The 17152-nt window shown below is 37.2% G+C and overlaps 2 protein-coding genes and 1 non-coding gene across 3 annotated transcripts; 2 read left to right on the forward strand and 1 right to left on the reverse strand.

The window, feature by feature from the left end:
- The first annotated feature begins 904 nt into the window (after positions 1-904).
- On the forward strand, positions 905-2099 carry LOC147490328 (metalloendoproteinase 1-like). The gene has a single exon (XM_086572574.1). The coding sequence runs from the start codon at positions 966-968 to the stop codon at positions 1908-1910; it is 945 nt and encodes a 314-aa protein (XP_086428700.1). The 5' UTR covers positions 905-965; the 3' UTR covers positions 1911-2099.
- Positions 2100-4674: 2575 nt separating this feature from the next.
- On the forward strand, positions 4675-4747 carry TRNAR-CCU (transfer RNA arginine (anticodon CCU)). The gene has a single exon. It is a non-coding gene; the product is annotated as a tRNA-Arg (tRNA).
- Positions 4748-5548: 801 nt separating this feature from the next.
- LOC147490330 (uncharacterized) lies at positions 5549-15588 on the reverse strand. The gene is given in 8 exon segments (XM_086574846.1): positions 5549-5904; positions 5907-7965; positions 8231-8266; positions 10917-11023; positions 11399-13345; positions 14745-14910; positions 15366-15396; positions 15476-15588. Coding segments are annotated over 6 exon segments (4536 nt in total). The 5' UTR covers positions 14860-14910; positions 15366-15396; positions 15476-15588; the 3' UTR covers positions 5549-5632.
- Between the last annotated feature and the right edge of the window lie 1564 nt (positions 15589-17152).

The following is a 17152-nucleotide window of genomic DNA, read 5'->3' on the forward strand; positions in this document are numbered from 1 at the left end:
TGCTTATGAAGTGCTTGCTTTACATCATCAAAACAAGGTTATAGTGGATTTCAAGACTAACTATTCTGTTTTCCAGTTTAACAAGACAGATATCCTCGATCAAAAGCTTTGTAATTTAGAGTAGTCTGGTGCTTACCCCTTATAGCTCCTTCGTATTAGATGACATGTCAAAGAGCAATGTCATCTATGTAGTGGCTCTTTCACCCTCCAAAAGATGTAGCATGCCTTCAGCACACCCTTGAGTACGTATGTTCCTAATTACGGTAGTGAGAGCTTCCTTCTCAATGCCTTCGGCAATGATAACAATTGGGCGATTTTCCTTTATGGTGCCATCCAATACTTTAAAGACCAAAAGTATCTGCTAGCAAATATCGGGCCAAAGTCACCAGTTAGTTATACAGACACAGTACTTGGAGCCCTACGTTGCAACTGCGGAACTCAAATAACATTTTTTTTTACCACATTTCTGACAGTATGGGACAAGTATCCACGGTCAAACTGCATTCCAGGTACAACCTGCATACTATTCTGAGTATTCTCTGTAGATTTCCCTTTCTCAATTGTGGGACTACAACTGCATACCTAGTTGTAACAACTCCTAAATTTGGAACCGAGATTAGTATCCCGTAATTTTTCCTTAAGAAAATATCTTTAGTATACTAGTAATCCATCCTAAACTTAGTAAAATTCAGTCCAAATAATTACATCAAAAACCAAACAAACATCTAATTTTCATTTGTCTCTAAATCCTATTTAAGATTTTCTTGTAATAATAGTAACCATGGTTAAGCGTTGTAGAGCGATTTTAGGAAAAACTCATGGTGTTAAGCCGCCTTACCTAGCAGTGTCCTATATTATTAAATAGTGAAATCTAACATGAACTCATCAATCCTAGCGTGCAAGTTGCAACGCACCTTGCAATAGCTAGTGATCCATAGGTAAATCTCTTTGTAAAGTTGATTCTAATGGGTCTCAAAAACTATCCTACTCTAGGACTGCAAGCCTTTCTTGTCCTAGTTGTCATGTTCATGTTGCCACCCTTACTTTTCTCGAAACCAAATGGGCACCATTTTGAATTCCTTCAAAATCTTCAAGGAAGTCACAAGGGTCAGAAACTGGACGGAGTCGGTAAACTCAAACGGTATCTTGAAAAATTCGGTTACCTTCATTATAATGATCATTCAACTCATGCGAATGATGAGGAGTTTGATGACCAATTGGAGTCTGCTGTCAAGACTTACCAACTCAAATACGGTCTCAACGAAACGGGACATCTGTGTCCTAGGACTACGGAAATGATGATGATGCCTAGGTGTGGTGTGCCTGATATTATCAATGGTACCACACGAATGAAGCGGCATAAACATGGTCCTCTCTCATTTCATACTGTCTCACATTTTGTATTATTTCAGGGAAACAGGAAATGGCCATATTCCATTAACCAAGCACATCTGATCTATAAATTCGAATCTAGTGTTCCAGTAATTCATATACGACTATTAAGGCCTGCTATAGTTCAAGCTTTCGCGAAATGGGAGTATGTGATTCCGTTTAAATTTGTAGAAGCTCGAAGGGGCCAAGTTGCGAATATCACGATTGGGTTTCATAGACGTAATCATGGTGATCCTGTTGGCTTTGATGGACCTGGTGGAACTCTAGCTCATGCTTTTCCACCAACAATTGGAATGTTTCATTACGATGCAGATGAGAAATGGAGTACTAATCCAAAGCCCAATGAGATGGATTTAGAAACTATTGCTATACATGAAATTGGACACGTTCTTGGACTTCAGCATAGTGCTGTTCCAGAAGCCATCATGTATGGCCTTTTTTCTCCAGGAGAGAAGAAAAGACGACTACACAAGGATGATGTTCTAGGAATTCGTACTTTGTATGGTCTCCATCGCTAATTAGTACAAGGTAACTAGAGGTTGCTTTACTATTAGATTTTGTATGTAACTTTTGCTAAGTTGGAATCGTTTGTCTGCATTCCCTTGAAGAGATTGTTTGATATATAAAAACTGAAGGGTGTTCTTGACGGAATATGTAAATCTTTAGTGGAGATTTGACTAATGTCGTATGAAAATGTTGTTGGAATCTCTATAATTATTTATAAATGGAGGAGATGAACAAAGTGTGTTCTCTCCACTTTAGTGCATTGTAGATAGTCCCACATTGGTTATCCACCACTAGCTGTGACTGACCTACCTCTATAAATACAGGGACTGTGCGTTCATAGAAGATAGAGTTGATCAGAAACCCATCTCAAAGAAATAGAAACTATAATCTATCCTATTCTTCTTCTCTTCTTCGGGCGAAATCCTTGGTTATTACTTGTTAATTTTGTCCTTGTCTACTGTTCTACTCTAGTTGCTGTGTTGATACAACTATAATTTTGTCCTTGTCTACTGTTCTACTCTAGTTGCTGTGTTGATACAACTATTCTAACAAATGTGGTGGTATTTTTGTTGATCAAGTGCTCGCTTTACTTAAAACTAACCCCTCGTTCTCTATCCAATGTGACAATATGTAAATATGTAAATAACGCCATGGAAAATTTTATCCAACCAAGAAATGAAAGACTTACTTAGGTAGCTGATCGAAGGACATCATTCAAAACATTGAGAGCATTCCCAATGCAAGTCGGTGTTTTTCACCTCCACATAGGCTCAATTTCCCCTCTTTGCTACCGTTTTGGTGAAAAGCAAGGTGAGGGTGCCTAGTGCAAATGTGACTTTGAATCTCGGACAAGATATTTGATTCCGTCTGAATATAAAAATAAAAAAAACGCACCGGACGCCCGTCTGAAGTTAAAAAAAAAAATAAAAAATAAAAAAACCCCGAAAAAAATCAAAATAAAAACCAAAAAATTTAAAAAAAACACACACACCACGACGGAATAAAACATTTCGTCCTAAAACTCACAACTCAGTAAAAATCTCAGTAGCAAGTGCTATTCTTGTTGTGACTTAGTTACAAGTCACCAACTTTGTCACTCTTGCATTGGGCAAGAATTTTTTGGTGCATTGGGAATACTCAAAGATGCTGAATCACTCAAAATGTTGTAATTCCTCTTTGGGTCACACACACAAACCCCACCCGTATTAGATAGGGTAATTACTAGGGTTGTCAACGGCCGGACTTGAATAGGACTCACCTATGTCTAAGTCCCATCCAAATTATATTTACATTTAGAAGGTCTAAGTCCCGGTCTAGGTCCCATTGGACATGATCGGATTCGGGCCTGGCCTAGGTCCAATAAGGTTACATGAAAATAGTGTATTTTTTATAATTTCTCTAAAAAAAATTGAAATAGAATAGTAAAATTCGAACCCAAGTCTTATATGTGGCACTACAACACCAATCCATCAAGCCTCTTAACATTTTATATATATTAGTATTTACAAATTTAATAGTACTTATTTGAAAAACAAAAAAAATAACCTTAGTTTTCGGGCCGGGCTATTATCGGGTCAGACGGGGGTATGTCCATAACTGGCCCAATAGTCTTATCGAACAACATTTAAATTCTAAGTTTCTATCTTATCGGTTCGGATTTAATTGGGCTTTGGGCCTAGCCCGGCCCATTTACAACCCTAGTAATTACACATGAGTACATGATTCCCTTGCAAAGAGGAGGACAAATTCGTAGTTCCATGTTGCCATAGAGTGATTTTTTGCTCCCAGGGGGATTTGCTCCAAGAACTCCAAGCGAAACAGGAACCAGCCACGTGTCTACTAAAAAGAGATTGACAGTTATCAAATTCCTTCTTAGAACAAACTTACTGATTTGCCCCCACTAAAAATAGAGATAAATAAAAAGAAAATGAATTAAAAAAAATCTCATTGTAAAATATATAGGAGTTCTTCCCATCATTAGCTAAAGATTTTTTTTTTTTTTTAGTTTGAAAGAAGTGTCACTAGTTCAGCACTTCAAATTTTTTATTCCTTTTTTTTTTTCAACAATTAAGACCAAAAACTTGATTTTATAACTGGTTAAGTTTTTTTCTTTTATTTTTTTTTTAAGGTTGGGGATAAATCAGAAAGCATATATTAAGGTGGAAATTTGAAGCATATATTAAGGTGGAAATTGATAAAAATCACTCTGTTTAACCTTTTCAAGTAAACATATTGGTTTTGATAACTGTTGACCCCTTTCAGTAGACACTTGGTTGGGTCCTGTTTTCCTTGGAGCTCTTGGACCAAATCCTGCTAGGAGCAAAAAATCACTCTGTTGCCATATACTGTTGAACCTTTCTCAAGCCTAATGTCAATCAAAGGCCCAAAAAATATTTATCTTCCCAAACAACTACTCCCGATCATTATACATTGCAAATATGTGGAATATGAGATCAATATTTTCAAGACAGAGCAAAATTCGTGAATAAAGGGATGTTGGCATTATGATCCAGGTAGAAGGCTACTTGGTTTTCCATTATGAACTGTTCATATTTTTGGCTATGTTGGCATACTTTCGGTCATGATACAATTACCGCTACACCATTTAACATTCCCCTTTTAGCTCACCAGACACATTTGATTCTCTTTATCAAAAAAAAAAAAAAAAAAAAAATTTGATTCTCAGCTTATTAGGAATCTCTCAGCCTGTTATTTGAGTTGTCACACAGCTTACAAGTAAACTAATATACTCCGTGGACCATTGCATCAGTAAGAGCGCCTGTAGCTCAGTGGATAGAGCGTCTGTTTCCTAAGCAGAAAGTCGTAGGTTCGACCCCTACCTGGCGCGATCCTTCTGCTGTTTTATTCCATTTTTTATTTTTGCAGAAAGAAGAGTACGCATCTGCTCTTATTCCCAACTTGTCAGCTACAAAAATTTGACATTAGTACAATCTTCCTTGTACGCATCTGATCAATATTGTAATATGATTTGTAAACTGGTTTCTAGAGCAATTGACTGAAAATGTATGTTGGCAAACCTTTTTCTTCTGAAAAAAAGTACACTTGAAAACAACATTTGGAGCTGTGAGGTTCATTTTCCTTCAATCGAGTATTACCACCACTTACTACTACAACTAAAATAAATGAAGCTAAGGCCAGATGAAGCTGAGCATGCAACGGTTGTTGAAGTATATTGGAATGTATGAGAAAGGTTTACAAGACTGCATACGCTCAAAAGTAGAATACAGAGATGGATCAATGGAACAAAAAGGAAAAAGGAAAATTTTGATAACTAAGATGAAATATACATTCTATGAAATTAAAATTAAAAAATATGTATTGTATGCACTCTGCCGCTACCCTTCAGTTACTGTAAAACCAACATCAAAATCTACTTCTTTCTGCTATTTTACAAACAATAAGCTGACTTCTAATAGTAATCCAGAAATATGTATATGAAGGAGATTAAGTTCCCACATGAACATTAAGAACTACGCAAAACGGAATATGTTGAACTGTTGAACATCCGATACGCCCCTCAATTTGAAGATCCTTAAAATTTTTGGTACACTGTCCTGTCCACCGATATGATCCTTAAAACGTATTACTATATCTGTGCCCATCATCTAACTCCTGAAGAATTTCATGATTTTCATCCTTCATTGTCTCTAGACTACCTGTTTTTGTCAATCCCTTTCAAAAGATTTGTGTACTTTGAGAATTTGGCCAAACATCACAAACTGTATAACATTTTGCTTGGTGATGAGTAACCCATTAGCCGATGTAGTGGTGAAGCATCTCGTCCCGCCACATTAGAAGATGGAGTGCCTGAATCCGATGCCTGTGAGATCTTTTGCTTGTTTGTCTCTGTTGTTCCTATCTTAATCCGTTCCATTGGCTTAATGAGACGCTGATTTCTATCTACTGCATTACTTTGATGATCAGAGTATTCAGTCCAGAGGAAAGCAGGTTCACCCTCAGTGGAGCCACTTTTACATATTGAGAGTCAACATCTTCAGAATATGACAACGGATCCCCTTGTTGATAATGATTGGCCTGGAGTGTAGACACTGAGTTCTTCATGCTAGTAGAAGCTCTACCATGATCGATCTCACTTGGTGGAGGTGCAGCTGAATTTCGAGAATAAGGAAGCATATGATTTCCTTTATGAAGTGAGAACATAAGCACCTTGGAACATGAACCACATTGAATCTGATGAGACCTCTTACTAGAGACAGAATCTGCAGGGAGGTGCAGAATTTTCCCGCAATTGTAGCATACTATAAAAGGGGCACCTCCTGCTATAGGCCGGCAATGTCTTTTCAAACGCTGGCGTCTGTCTCTGTGGTGAAAATTATCAACATTTCGGTCTCTATTTATCTGTTCAAAAGGAAGCTCATGAACATCACGACTCCACAGAGGATAATGGGAGTGCAGACACCGTTCTGGACTGGAAGGACTCGAACTATATAGACTGTAGCACAACTGACCAGAGTATGCCCCACACAGTCCCTGACTGTAGCAGAGGTTGGGTGGTTGCATCATACACTGGCATTGCCAGTCTTCCCTGTAGGCATTTGAACAGGAACAATTAGGATGGTGTCTGCAATGCATAACATTTACTGGAGGCATTTGAGAGAATCCAGATAGGTGGGGTGTTGATGTATTTGGCCGGTATGGTCCAGGAGGTTGCCTGGGATACTTTGCACCACAGCGTCGCAGCACATCCTGATCTGGCAAATTTTGGTTGTAGTGTACTGCACACTGCCTTTCTTGTTGATTGATTCTGGAAGGAAGCCTGTCATTCGCCTTCTTACTATGGGCATCTGACCTATTGAGTTGATTTCTCAATTCATCCACCTTTCTCAAGAGTTCTATTTGGTTGCGTTCAACATTTTCAAGCTTCTTTGGAGGATAGAAGCATGAGCTCAACAGCTCATCATGCCTGTATTTTGAAGGGCCGCCGTTTTCATTACCATCAGAGAAATCTTTTTGGTCAAAGATTTTCTTAGGTATTACCTCTTCCCTTTCTAGTCCCAACCAGCTTTGTACTGGATGGTGGCTCTCTGCGTGATGTGAATTTTCTTGCTTTTGAACTTGCATGCCGCATCTGGTATGTTCTTGTAACTCATCCTGATCCAAACCAACACTGCCCACAACAACTGGACCACACTTTTCATTCACTGACAACTTCGAGGAAGGACTTTCTTGAATTTGCACTTCTAAGTCTGTATGATATCTGTTATTTGCAGAAGTGTCCTCCCTTGTATGGCTCCCATTAGTATTTGTGATTTCCTCTACGCTTTGAGATCCACAAATAGATCTCTTAGATTGGTGGGAATGATGATCCCAAACCTGATCACCACTGTCATCGTTAGAAGAAACACTACCATCATAAACATTATAGCTTTTGTCTGCTTGTGGTTTTGAACCTTCTGATTGATCACTGAACTTATTGGGAATAATACCATCCTCTGAAATGATTTTGTCATCAGAAGATTTTACAGCTTCCGGGGCACCTCTTATCCCTATAAGATCAGCATAACGACGAACAATCTTTTCAGACATTTCTAATTCCGCACTTAAAGAGGAAGAATTGAATTTTGACGGGACATGCTCTTCAAGAGATTTCTGAGCAGCAGAGGTTAGATTACTACCTCTAGATATCCCTTTTATGTCAGAACTTGGGCTTTCAAAGTCAGAGCCCGTCTCAGAGTTTCCATCTGCTTCTTCGTTCGCTCCAGCTACAAAAGATGATTCTTCTTTCTCGTCCGAGTTAAGCTCCTCTGAAGAAGTGATACCATTTAAAATGCTTCTACTTCCAGACTCCTCTTTATCACTCTCTCGACATTCTACTTGTTCACATGCATCAATGGAGCTGATAATTGTCTTTTGACTTGAGCAGATCAATCCCTTATCTTCAACTTTATGGTTGAGCGTTTCTGAACTTTCACCTTCCTGGTCTTCATTTCTCCTCTTTGCTGCAAGATTGAATCTCAAGTAAGTGAATACATAGAATCTCAACAAGTGATAGCTATTATCCATAATAATAAAAAAAGGTTGTACCTGCTAAGTAAATTATAAAGATCAATTGCCAATGACGTAAATCCATGAATACAGCAAAGAAAAACTCAACCAAATATGGAGTCCTTTTAAATCAAGGAACGGGCCACATTGTTTTAGAATGGAGAAAGTTTTGAAGAGAATATAAGCAAAAATTCTTCAAAGCACCAATCAGGGAATCTCGTTCTGTATTAAGTATTAAGTGAAAATGTAAAACAGGTAAATGGGCAGAAATCCTAAAGACTGCAAAAGAAGGCACCATTATTACCTTTAAGAGTTGTTCTGCACCCTCCACATTGATATACTGCAAGATTTGCCAGTTCAGGGAGAACCTTTAAACATTTCGGACATCTTACCAGTCGAACTTTAGTGATTTTAGTGGCCATCTTCCTTCAGATATCTGGCATGCATCAAAGAATGATTAGTAAGAAACCTTCTTCATTTCCTTTTACTTCTTTGTTTTTAGTTGTCATTCTAAACTATAACCCCTTCCCCCATATGAGAGCAGGATTTAATACCGAGACCTCGAGTACAATCAGATTAGGGGTGACCATGGACACATATTGTGTGTGATATATACTTCGTATCTGTGTCAATGTAACTTAGGTTATGCAAAGCCAAGTCTTTATATCCTAAAAATTCTCACAGTTTTCTATGAAAACATATATAAATCATATAATGTTAATGAAGACAACTTCTCTACACATATTTCAGATATCATAAAAGATCTCTAACAAGTTCATGTGAGAAATTAGAGAAATTTCAATTGATAAGTTGTCGAGCTGAAAAACATACCTGAAGATTACAAACAAAAACAAGAAGGTGAAACGAAAACAAACTATGTATACACAAATACATAAACCAAGTGGGCATCCTATATATATATATATATAATAATAATAATAATATTTCCATCTTAGTAACTTACACGAAACTAGAAAGAAATAGTGACATACATGAAACATGCAGCAGCAGGCTGGAAAATGAAAGATTCTTCATTATTCCTTACACTTTACCTCAAAAGAAGAACGTACAAGATTTGAGATCTAGTCTCAAACTGCAAGAAAATACGAGGAATGAGTGGCTTTATTATTAGTTTAGTTTAGATGACTTGTCAAACGGACTTCCAAACTCTTTATCTCTGTCTCCTCCTTGTTTTCTTCTTCTTCTTTTTTTCTTTACTCGTAACGACTGACTCAGTCAATATAGAATTTGATTCCCTCTCTTTTTTTTCTGTCTTCGAGAAGAAGTAGAAAGAATTTTTTGAGGAAATGTATGCAAACTATTATTATATTATATTATAAAAATAATGGATCAGAATCAAATGATGCAGGCAGTTCTTTTCTGTGGAGCCCAGTAGATGAAAAAGGGAGAGGACGGTTGAGATAGTAAAGAGGTACAGATATTTGAAATCATTGGGGTCCAGTGGAATAATATTCTTTCTGATTGGTGTGTCAAACCGCGGGAGTTGGAGCGTTTTAAATTCACGGCCGTTGACTTAGTTTTATCTTTGGTTTGTGTGGCTTACAGCTGTTCTATTCTGCCAGGTGGCTAAGTCTTATCCATGAAACGGCACCACTTTAGTTAGTTACCGTCGCATTTACGACCAGGGTGGTGATTAGCAAACACGTCCACCTGGTAGTGACACCAAGATGGCGACTATGTTTCGTCACTCAGAAAAATGTAAACCAATGAAAAATCAGGTGTGTATGTGTATTGGAATACTTTCACTAACACAAACCAAGTACGATTTGGGATACAAACTATTATCGAAAAAAAAAAATAGTACAGAACAAGTATGTTTTGGGACATTTGGGTTTATAGATAATGAGCTTATAATTTAGTGAATTAAATAGATAAAAACGTATCTGTTGGAGTTGGTAACAAAAATTTAATATGTTGGACTTGCAGGAAACACCCAACTACAAATGCAAAATTATTAATTGAAAAATAAAACTGAGCAAATCAGGTACATACTAACATACCCCCTGTAATCTGGTGTCAATGTCATAAGCGAAGAAAATTTAGCCATTTGTTGGAAGTTGAACAAGTCTCCCAAATATTTTTCGTCTTTCCACCACCGTAAACGCTAGGACGTTCAATTAAGTGTTGACTTTGTAAGTAGCGATTTGAACATTTTCTAGAGACGTTAAAAGGTTGACTATGGTAACAAGTCATATTATCTTCTTTTAGACTAAAGTAAAGGCGTCTAGAATGATTGCGATTAGGTTGATTCAATGTCAAGGAAATGAATTGCAAAAGACTTGAAAAATATTTGGGGGTGAAGTAATGCATGGTTGCAAGTGCCGACAAATAAAGTCGGTAAAATTTTTGGATGAGGCTCAAACCCAATTAAAGAGTTACTGATCTCATTTAAAAACAGACTTACCAATCAAAAATAAAATAATAATGCATAGCTCATTCCTGGCCCTTTTCCTTAATTCGAAACTTTCAAGATAAGCAGAGATGGTTGGTTGCACACTGCACTCGTGCAAGAGCAAGGTCTGTTTGTGTCAGGTTTCCAACAGATGAAATCGACCAGACTTTAAAACAAAATAAAAAGATTGAATAACCGTTCCCCCTACAGAGAACAAGTCAACCAGAGGTTTACGGCTTTAACATTTCATCCAAAAGCACAAGAGCTTCAGCTACTCCTGTAAACAGAGTCATCATACATGATACATCCATATGCATGCATGTTTCGGTTAGTGGAAGTGCCCTGTAAGCAGTGAAAACAGAATTAGAAACAATTCTGATTTGGGAAATGATCTAGACATCATTGAGATTATTGTATCATAGTGTCCACAGACAAAGCTTTTGGCAAGGCGCTACTACTACAGTAATAGCATTACCAACATCAGGACAAAGTTGATATTAAACTTTACCTTGCTCTTCAAAACTTGGATGGACTCCACCACAAGAAAAGAAACATAAATGGCAAAATATTAGCATACCATGAAAGCGTGAAGCAACTGCCCATAGCTGATGGCTTGTTCAATCAACTTCAACAGATACTGAAAATGTACAAAACATCTCACTGCAAAGATAATGCGCACTGAAGCTGCAAGATTGATATTTGATAAGAAAATAAAAGAAAAAGTTATAACAAAACTATTATATCTCTTAAACCTTCTTTCAGTTCAGACAATTTTATCATTTTAAAAGACAGTTTTAAAAGAGAAGAAAGTCAAAACAACAGTAACCTTTAGTGTCATACGCTCACCTCTGGAAAGTTAGTAAACCATTATGATAATAATAGGAATAGCATTACAGTAATAATAGACAACTAGACTGACACAATATGGAGATAACTAAATACGATATATTCCCTAAATGGAATCTTCATCCAACATACATGCAAAAGACACATACAAACATTGACATGAAAAAGGATTGAAAAAGAAAGGGAAACAAACAGTTTCCAAAACACGCAATTACGATGCCAGGACTGTTGGCCGCTTGTGCACAAGGAAGGCCTGCCGGAGCTCATGATATCCATTCCTATAATGCTCGAGTGAGAAGCACAGCTGCCGTATTGCCTCTCGTTTCTCTTCTGCTCCTTCTGAAATCACTGTTTGTTGCCTCTCAACCTCCTCCTCTAGCGTCTCCACCCTTGTTTTCAGTTCCCTTACCAACTTGCGATGCCCTTCAGAACCAGCTATCAGATCCACATGCTCCATATGTAACCTATGCAAATGCTCATCCTTTTGATGGATTATATCGTCCCTTGAACAGGCTTCCTCTGTTAGTGTGTGCACCTTTGCATTGAGTTGGTCTTTTTCTGCCACCAACATGTCAAATTTAAGTTTAAGGGCATCAAGGCTTTTATTTAGTACTTCAACATGATTGCCTTTCTCAGTAATATCTGCCCTTAATTGTTTGATCTCACTTTGAATTACTGTCTCACGGGCTACCTGCGAATCTTGAATTTTTAATTTCTCGGCTTCAATACGCTTAATCTCCTCTTCCAAAGACCGAACCTTCAATTCCCACTCTTTGAGCTTTCCCTCTAAGTGGGCCTGAGAATCAGATATGAAAAATATCTTTTCATGCAATTGAGATTTCTCAAGAGTAAAGTTTTCTTCTGCCTCGGATATAGCAACTTTCACTTTCATAATCTCATTGTCACGGTCTAATACAATGATTTCAAACCTTCTAATCTGCTCTTGCAAGTCCAAGATTCGTTTTCTCTCCAAAGCAAGCTCAACCTTCTTGCTTTCAACTTCTTTCTCACAACTTTCAAGCCCAACCTTTAAATTATCAGTATTAGCAACAAAAGTTTTGTTCTTCTCAAGCTCGAGGTTCAACCTTCCAATCTCTTCTTCTAAAAGCTGAAGCTGGTCATTTCTAATTTCCAACTCTTCCTCCAATGCTTTAACCCTCTGTTCTTGATCTGTAATACGAGTCTCCAAACCATCAACCTGATTGTTTCTCAAATTAATCTGGATCTCCCTGTTCTCTGAAAAACTTGATGAAGATAGAGAGTCAGCCTGTGAATCAAAGTTACCTTCAGAAGATTCATTCTTCTGAATTAAAAGCCTCAATTTCTCAGCCTCTTCTTCGGAAGTCTCAAGCTTGCTCCTCATGGCTACCAGCTCCTTTTCCAATGCTTTAATCTTATCATCTGAGACAGGAAAACTGGCTTCCTTCTCTGCAATCTGTTCTTGAAGCTCCAAAACATGGCCATGCTCTAAATTGAGCTCAACCTTCAATCTCAGAATCTCTTCTTCTGAAAGCCTAAGCTTTTCACTTGCCACTTTGAGCTCTTCATCATACCATGTATTTGTACCAACAATGTCTTCATGATTGCCATTTCCAGCGACTGCTGCCAGTGCCTCAGAATTTTCTTCTGCCACTCGCAGCTTCTCTTTTACTTCACAGACCTCAGCCTCCAGTTCAATTATCCTTTGGTGCAACCCCTCCCCATTACCATTTACAGGTGAGCTCAAGAAATTATTCCTAGATGATGCACCATCGGATTCTGACTCTGAACCCGAGGATGAGGACGACATTGTATAACTTTCCTTCCGAGAGAAATCAGAGCTACCCCCACCAGAGCCCAGAAAGAAATCAAAACCAGCCGCTCGGTTGCTTGACCTGCGGCGAGATGGCCTCTTTTCAGGTGTAGGCAACGGAGAGGATAATTCCGAACTGCAGTCAGAGATGCCAGAGCCCTGAGAGTGGAGATCTGAGGGGATGTTTTTTCGCAATTCTCCAGTGAGATTATCATAGCGTTCAGCAAGAGACCGGTACATGCGATAGAATTCTTCGACATGAGCCACTAGTTCTGGTCTTTTCTGGTAATACATCTCAGCCTTCTTTGCAAAGGAATCTCCATCCTCTTCGATCAGTTTCAACATTCGCTTGACGCTCTGGTCCATCTCTGATGACAATAAAATATTCTGTTATTCCCCGTCAATATCTTGTGGAACAACATTTGGTCATTATAATGAATTTGACATAATTTAACCATTGTCTTTCAATTTCAGGTTTCAATTTTGGGTGTAGGATCAGATATTCATAACTTGTCCGAACAATTAGGCAATTGGTAATGATGGTCAGAAACAGCCCACAATTGATAGAGACTAACTTGGTGCAAATAATCATGCATTCACATAAACGAGACACACCAAATCTTAAGAGTCCATGACCAAATTAACTTACAAGAGAAAACAAGGATCTCTATGCTGGGTGGGAGGAAGCACAATGTACCAGAATGTAGATATGGATCTAATAATAATTATAATATTATTAATAAATGAATAAAACAGACTTGGCACCAACGATCCATTGCCAATGTAACAGACTTAAGTCGAGAGTCACACTTTTTGAAAATAATCAAAGTAGTGTTCTGAAAACACATACATAGATTGCTTGATATAGATCATTAATGAAAATAGTAAAACCTGATCCTCAAACCCCTCCCGTTTTAATCAGTAGTCAGTCCCAAGTGCATCTAGATTCTACAGAAGCATGTACTTAGTTCGTAAATACTAAATATCCTAAACAACATGCACCTTATAAGGATTAAAAGATAAAAGAGGTTTGGTCAGTGTTGTGGCAGCAGAGAGGTGTGTTTTCCCTGTTAGGATGTGTCTCAAGGTGTTGATCTGTGTTTCAGATAGCAAATTGTAGAAATAGATTATCGTAATAGAATAGCATAGTTTCAAGATTTTCAAAAAATTATTTTCATCCATCAGCATTAGTAGATAGGCCTTTGCTAAAAACGTGACATGAAACCTGCCATCACGGTATATATGGGTAGAAATAAAAGCCCTCCCCACCCCCACTCCACCCTCTCTTTTTTCTTCTCTCGACTCAAATGCCACTACATTGATTCCCAAACCTCATAATATCCAATATTCCAATAAAAGATAGATGGACATCAACGACAAATTGCTTTCTGAAAGAAACCATGGTCACTGTCACATCTTATTGTTGCTTTCTTTGCTGGAAGTGAGCAAAGGGGTATAACTCCGCCTCATAGCACTTCCAAGTCTCAAGAGAGGACATCCAACCGACGAATGGTAATTATTAGATTGACCTTGAACATAGTGATATCGGATTGCAGGACCATCTTGTGATAAAAAGGGCCAGATGAAAAATCAATGCCCCTGATACCACATGAACTGGTTTCAATTTTGAAACTTATAAACGATGCATTAACTTACATAGTTAAACACTTCTTTCTGTTTTCTTCAATTTAAGGCATGATCTTTGTTTTAATACTATGAAATAAGACAAGGAGAGAGAAAAAAAATGGACAGCACATAGTTTCTAACCTTCAAGATTTTCTGCTAGCCATTTTGAGTTTTTGGGGCTAATGTGGCTATCCCACCACCAAGAATGTGACTTCCTTGACTCCAACCTCTTCATTTTATGGCTTGAGTTGGCCATGAGTTATAGATACGGCAACAATCAAAAGTCAAGAACAAAAGTGGCACTCTTCTGCTAACAAGAAACAAATGAAATTACAGTCTATTAACTAAAAACCAAAGCGAATCAAAAAAAATTAAAACTCTTGATAGTGAAAACGACGACTCAGTAAGAAGTTCAACTATGTTACAATGTAATTTCATATGAGTAGAAAAAATGCGTTCTAGATGAACCACAAACTGTATCTAAATCGTTATTCGTTTTGTAGCTTGCATCTGTTTTACATAACAACCTGTTCCAAGAAAAAATTATGTCCCGCCTTAATAAACATAACTGGATCACAAATTCACAACTGAATCTAATATAATCTTTACAAAAGTTTCACTTTCCTCTTACCAATATAGAAATATCATCAAATTTGCAAATATGTACACATTTTAAGAGTTTGTCAATCAGATATTAAATCAACATGTAAATTACTAAAATCAATAATCATTGTTAAATGAACAAATTAGTTGGGTGCTAACCTGAGCACAACTGTGTCCCACCAATTTGAACCTGAAAATCAGTAACATTGTTTTAATAAGTAAGTGACTAAAATACCATTAAAAAAAAAATAATTAGATCTTTTTCTTACTTGAAGAGAACAGCTTCAAGAACTGGAGATCAAAGTCAATGAAAATAAGTGTGAAGAGAGAGAAACAGCAATAAATGGAGGAAGCTCTTGCCTTTTTGTCAGTTCAATTATAGAGACTGTTTGTTGACGAAATTAGCCTTGAGTTAGTATTCATTTTACTACTGATGTAAAACATCGTGGGTCAAGTGACTGGTAGGTATTATTAGGTGGAACGTGGAAGAAGGTGCACACACGTGAAGTTGAAATTAGTACGTGAGAGTATGGGGTCTTTAGTAAATGGACAATCTTCTGACTGACTTGGGACCCGCGTCACATTATTTACACATCGTGGACCTCAATTTGCAGGCGGGAAAGTATGAGTCGTGCTTTTAAAAATCTATGGCTGACGTGTACATTTGGCTGATACATGACATTTCGTCTGGAAATTCGTTGTTTCGTACACAATCCCATCGAAAAGTATCATAAGGTCGTTAAATTTTTAAATATATGTAATCTTTTGGATTCAATTTTGGGTAGGGCTGGTAGTGCTATGTTCCAAATATTTTGAATTTGGGGCACTGTGACTCGAGCAATCGAGTATGTCCAAATACTATTTGGTTAATTTGAAAGAAACGTTGGTGATACATAAAAATCCCATTGAATTCTAGCATAAACCAGTTCTCAGTGTACACGACCACATTGTTTTGTTTGGCAATTCATTTGGTATAGAAAATGATTTTTTTTTCAAACATCTAGGCCCTACGGGTTGTGCTTGAGTCCACCTCCAAATAAGGGTTGAATTTTAGTCGAGCGGCTCGGGCTCAGCTCATTTATTTAGATACATGAGCCAAATTAATGAAACGTGATTAATGAAACTCGTGTAACAAACGAGATTAATGAAACTCACCTCGATAAGGTCAAATAGCATATTCGTAATGTAAAATAATCAAGCGGCTGGCTAAAAACTCAGCTCAAACTTGTTCATATAATATATGAGCTAAGTTTTAGCTTATTTCAAAACTCGTTTAATAAAAGAGCCAGGCTCGAACATAATAAAGCTAGGCTTAATTAGCTCAAATTCCACCCATACCTCCAAATTGAAGTTCTATAGTTCATCTTGATCATACCACCTAGTTCAAAATAAATTCAATAATTGTCCATCATATTATTTTTAATCTCCTTTCATTAAACAATCACAAGATGATAAGAGCATTCCCAATGCAAATCACTTTGAGGATAAATAATAACTTGTCACATTTATGAGCCGAAAACAATTACCCATTGCAAAAGGGTATCACTTTCTGTTAAGTTGTGAATTTTGGACAAAACATTTTATTCCCCGCCTCATGTGTTTTTTAGTTTTGAATTTCAGGCGAGATGTTTCATTTCGTCCTACAAGTTTTTTTTTAGTTTTGTTTTTTCTTTTGGACAAGATATTTCATTCCGTCCAACGTGTTTAATATATATATATATATGGGGAGGGATAGAGGCACATTCATTATGTGCACATTATAGCCACATTTTTTACATACAAATGAATTAAAGCCTAGTTTTTTGTAGAGATGATCTCCCCACCATGAAGATTTCTCAAAAAATCATAATGTTTTGATATGTCTAACCATGTAAAAATTAGTGTTTTTTGTTCATTTTTAAACTTTTCATTTTTTTGTGAACATTTCTAATGTTAGACTTCTTTGA

The sequence above is a fragment of the Coptis chinensis genome, chromosome 7 (assembly GCF_015680905.1).
Source record: "Coptis chinensis isolate HL-2020 chromosome 7, ASM1568090v1, whole genome shotgun sequence".
In the NCBI taxonomy this organism is placed as follows: domain Eukaryota; kingdom Viridiplantae; phylum Streptophyta; class Magnoliopsida; order Ranunculales; family Ranunculaceae; genus Coptis; species Coptis chinensis.

Coding starts and splice junctions, on each gene's coding strand:
- LOC147490328 (XM_086572574.1), top strand. CDS start 966: ATGGGTCTCAAAAACTATCCTACTCTAGGACTGCAAGCCTTTCTTGTC.